This window comes from Myzus persicae, unplaced genomic scaffold, assembly GCF_001856785.1.
Source record: "Myzus persicae strain clone G006 unplaced genomic scaffold, MPER_G0061.0, whole genome shotgun sequence".
NCBI classification, from domain to species: domain Eukaryota; kingdom Metazoa; phylum Arthropoda; class Insecta; order Hemiptera; family Aphididae; genus Myzus; species Myzus persicae.
In genome coordinates, this window is record NW_019100598.1 from 30976 (window position 1) to 36165 (window position 5190).

General features: G+C 47.6%; 1 protein-coding gene across 1 annotated transcript; it reads right to left on the minus strand.

The window, feature by feature from the left end:
• Positions 1–566: 566 nt before the first annotated feature.
• On the minus strand, positions 567–1331 carry LOC111035852. The gene has a single exon (XM_022317649.1). It carries the CDS (start codon positions 1329–1331, stop codon positions 567–569), a length of 765 nt encoding a protein of 254 aa, XP_022173341.1.
• Positions 1332–5190: the final 3859 nt, after the last annotated feature.

Consider the following 5190-nt stretch of genomic DNA (forward strand, 5'->3'; position numbering starts at 1 on the left):
GGCATCTACGCCGACGGCATCTACGCCGACTAGTATCTACGCCGACGGAAAAAATGCCGATGAGTATCTACGCCGATAGTAAATACGCTGATGGTATGTTTTTTTACAAAACGAATGTTTTTCTATGGGACTAATATGAAACTGAAAATTATGAAAAATTAATTATGTTATTAAATAATTAAAAATAAAATACCTAACTCGTGTTGCCTAGTTTTTTTTAATAATAAATATTTTTTGGCTCTGAAAAGAGCCTTTTTATGCCCTAAAAAGGACATTTTTTAATACGACGAGTGCCCCCTAAGCATGACCATTTAGCAAGATTAGAATTGAAAATGATGAGCAATTCCCTGCAAATAATCGGAGGTGTCGCGATTCTCATAGTCTTCAACGATTTCATTAATACGAAATGCTGTGTCTCGATAACACCGTCGTCCCTGTGCTGGTGGTAATCCAGCAATGTACTGGTTGATTTGGAATTCATTTAGGCTCTGCTGATTTTGCAGACCCTCAATGAATTTCCAAATAGATGGATGATTTGCTCCTAAAAGAGAGCTGAATCCTCGATGTCAGCCTTCAACTGCGTTGTTAGTTTTGGGTAGGTCATTCAACGATGCCTCGTAACAATTCCAGAGGCTCAGCTTAAATTTAGGAAGCATTCTGGCAAGGCCGGTTCGTCGGGGCTTTCCAATCCACGTGGACTCAAAATAATCTACCAAATCTGTCATTAGGTCTTCGTTATCCGTATAAAATTTTGTCCGGAGGAGTCTTTCAAAACAATCAACTACGTCAGGCTCTGGAACAAATGCAAGAGCGGCCAACTTTCGCACGTTCAATGCAAAATCCAGATCATCCTTATCCTCGTATTTGGATCGAATGTCAGCGATTGTCTGAATTTTTCTCCAAATGCGTTGACTGAAGTGAAAAAAACAACCTCTGTTCCTGATATCTGGAAAATTATGGGAAAAAGCATTTATCTGGGCATTTTCAAAATCGGTCATAACACTGACTGGAGACAGCCCTGGTTTAAGCAGCTTCAGTTTATACAATACACTCGAATACGTATCTTGCCATTTATCCGGCAACAGTGAGTAAACCGTTTTCAGAACGTTATTATACTTAATCGCGTGTATTGTAAAAACTTGCTTAAACAATGGCGGTGACGTTTTAAATGTACCATCAGCGTACCAATGGTCACATGTCGCCATCAAATCCAAATTCTTTTGCGTGCTAAAGATAATAATTATATTATCTGAAGCACAGCTGTCGAATTGGAGAAATTTATCTCCAGCCACCGTATAAGTGTATTTCTCGGGAATCAGTAAATCACGCATGTTAGTAGGTTTTTGCTCATCATTTTCAATTCTAATCTTGCTAAATGGTCATGCTTAGGGGGCACTCGTCGTATTAAAAAATGTCCTTTTTAGGGCATAAAAAGGCTCTTTTCAGAGCCAAAAAATATTTATTATTAAAAAAAACTAGGCAACACGAGTTAGGTATTTTATTTTTAATTATTTAATAACATAATTAATTTTTCATAATTTTCAGTTTCATATTAGTCCCATAGAAAAACATTCGTTTTGTAAAAAAACATACCATCAGCGTATTTACTATCGGCGTAGATACTCATCGGCATTTTTTCCGTCGGCGTAGATACTAGTCGGCGTAGATGCCGTCGGCGTAGATGCCGTCGGCGTAGATACTGTCGGCGTCGATACCGTCGGCGTAGATACCATCGGCGTTGATACCGTCGGCGTAAAGACATGATACCGGCACGGCACATGGTCCACCCCACCGAGATTCTCGTTATCTGACTGGCGGCTCGTCTAGACATTTTTGCGGTCGCGATTTGCTGCCCGGAGCGAGTGGGCCAGACCCAGACGTCAGAGATCGTATCCCGCTCAGACTTAGCATCAGGGTCGTCCAGGCCAGGGATGGCTACACGGAGGCCTTCTAGGACCTCGTCTGCGGAGGACACAGCGTCCAGATCCAGAATCTCTACCTCGACCTGGACGACCTTTGCTACCTTGGTGGATTTCGCCAACTAGGCCAACTCCATAAGCAACAGCCGTCCCGCGTTTCACGCATAGTCACGTTCCCGCCGATGTCTTTCATTCAAAGACCTCAAGAGAGTACGGTGCGAACGGTGTCAGAAAATGACCTCCCTTCGCCTGGCCTGATTATGATAGCTGGGGGCTTCTTAGTGTAACCTCTTGACTTAGAGGCAGCGCTGGTGGTAGGCTTACGTGACTCCGTCGTGGTGGTTTTACGCCACCTGAGAGGTTTCCTGGCAACCTTCGACCAATTCTCAGCATCAGTGTCTATGGCGGATTCCATCTTGGTATCTGGAACTTAACTGACGTGCTGGGTTCCACAACCTCCCCCGTTTTCCGTGCACTCCTCCACCGAGAAGCTGCCTTCTTCTCGGTGGTGGCGTCACTGTCCCACCAACATGGTATTAATGTCGTATCAGTACTCGCGTCGGCCATGATTGGCTTCACGAAGGGCTGGCACAACCCGTTATTTACAGATACGTTGGTAAGAGGTGGCCGTGGGGGTTAACAGTTTCCCCTTCTAGCTGATAAGGACGTTCATGATTTTCTGCCAAATGACCCTGCCAAATCCGATGACATTTAGTGGTTTGGGACCTTGGGGCGACCCTTAATCTCTTTCCGAGTTTCGGCGTGATCGGACCAGAGGTTTCAAAATTCCGTTGGAGAGGTTTTTGGCCCCTAGACTATGAGAGGGACTTGTAGGCGCAATAAAACAGAAACCCTTAGTGAAAGAACGGAGTCCCTACACTAGAGGTCCTTGAGATATTCCAAGCTGAAAAAAACAAGATTGGGGGGTTGACTTTCAGTATGTGGTAACTGTGAACTAATTGCTTGTCCCCCGTGCACTTTTGGTGTTATGACTCACGCGCAGCCACGTGACCGTCTCTGTGAACTTTGTTCGGGCGCGTGTATAATGATAAGAAGTGTAACCTAAAATAGTTACAACTCAAAAGATTCGGCGGCCATGTTAGGTTTATGGATACCGAATAACCGTCCCCGTGGGAGGAGTTTTTATCAGGTCGACTCACAAACGACACCGATCCCTACCCGAACTTGATAACAACGCGACGACCGGTTAGTGTAGTCACCCGGTGGGCACAACAACAACAACAAACCCACTGACCTACATTCGAACGTAAATAGACACCGTCGTATCAATAGCGCTCGTCTCACATTAACCACCACACCGAAAACACAGCCGGACAGCATGCCGGAAAAATTAATAGACGAGTTGACCGTTCGGGAATTGCGGTACGAATGTACGCAGCGCGGGATTAAACAGTTAGGATCGGGACCGCCTAGAGCAATGCTTCGTGACCATGAACATTCAGGCCGACACCGTCTGGTTCCCTTCAGCGGACACCGATGAGGGAACCGGGGACGGCTTGGATGAGGAAAGTCAAACGGCGCACCCACCGAGCCGTTAGCGGTGGAAACCCCCTCAGCCCAAAATCCTCAAAACACACACCACATGCAAACACCCCCTGCAGACCTCGACACGTTGGACAACATTCAAACCACGTGCGGCATACTACAGGGGGCCATGCTAACGTAAAAAAATCAGTCGAACCAACCGAGTATGGAGTCGCGGCTATCCATGCTCGAAGACTGCATGGCACGCATATGCGACGGCCAACGCCGCATAGCGGAGTCCATGAGACGACTCGAGCTTAGACGCCCGACGCCGGACTGTCACACAAATTGTTCCTTACCTACACACCAGCAATATGATACGTCATCAGGACCACAAACCGATAACACACGTAGGACCAAAAACACATTTACGCCGAACACCACGGAACACGGTGATAGCTTTTCCGCGGCATGCGAACAACTGGCCGCGCGCAATACACACACCAGCCGATCGGTACATTTTGCACATACGTCGACCCCTCACCACTCTCCTACACGATGGAACAATCGATTTTGGTACCGTGTGAGGATTTACGCACAGCGAGATTCTCGCTGCCGGAGTTTTACAGGACAACAACCGAAGACCCGGCACGGTTTATTCACCATTCCGAATAGATTTTATACCAAGCGCGTATAGATAGGTCAGGTTGGACACGCACAGTCGAAACGTAGCTTAAGAATGCAGCCAGCACTTGGTGGAACACCATCAAAATACTGGACCTCTCCAGGGACGAATTCTGCAACGAATTTTTACAAAAATTCGATAACCCTGACATACAATCCCGACTGCGCGCCGATATAGTGTCTGTCCGACAAATCACCGGACAGTCCCTCACGGAATTCGTGTTGGCCAAAAACCAGCTAGTACACCGCATTGCCACCGGGCTAACTGAAGCACAGCTAGTCAGTACAATCGCCGGACTCACGCGCGACAAATTTCGCATGCATATCCACCTGTAATGGCCCGCGACTTTCGCCGACCTCCGACGGATCGCCGGGGTCCTTAACTTCTCCGCTGGCGAACTCACCCAACACGTCAAAGTAACTATACACCCAAAATCGAGTGTTAAAAAGAAAGCCGACCAGTGGCGTAGCTCGCACCCACCGTACACACCACGCGCTTACACCGGCACGACGGACAAACCGCAACCGCGTAACCCGTGTAGGTATTGCTGGGGGCCGCACTGGAACAGTGACTGTCCCGATCGTACACCGGCTTCGGGAAACGGAAACTGAGTCGGGGGATATCTGTCCGACCGTCTCAACCACTCGCACACACACCAACTCACCACCACCGTCAATGTTCGGCGACCACAACGGGGATATAAATTTCAAACGCGCATCAAAAAATCCCATCTCAATCATCATATATATCCCCCGTCAATAAAAAAAAATTTCATCGAGTAGTAGGTCATCATCACCACACACCACGACCCCTACTTCGAAATTTCTGCCCACACCTGAGGAACATGCTCATTGTACAGCGGCAATCGAGACAGACGCCCTGGTAATGGTGGTGCAAACCGCTACCCGGAACCCCGCTCTCGCGGTTAAGAACCAGTCGCCCCGCTATACGGAGCACTCCACGTCGTATAACGCTACGCAAATATGTCCCGACAAAATTCCGACCCCCGCGGTCGAACTTGAATTTAGGTCAGGCTTTGTAACAGCCCTACTCGACTCACAGGTACAAAAATCATATGTAAGCCCGGACATTGCCCACAAA

Bases quoted from the DNA above. Each gene is read 5' to 3' on its own strand.
- LOC111035852 (XM_022317649.1), bottom strand. From the start codon at position 1,331: ATGCGTGATTTACTGATTCCCGAGAAATACACTTATACGGTGGCTGGA.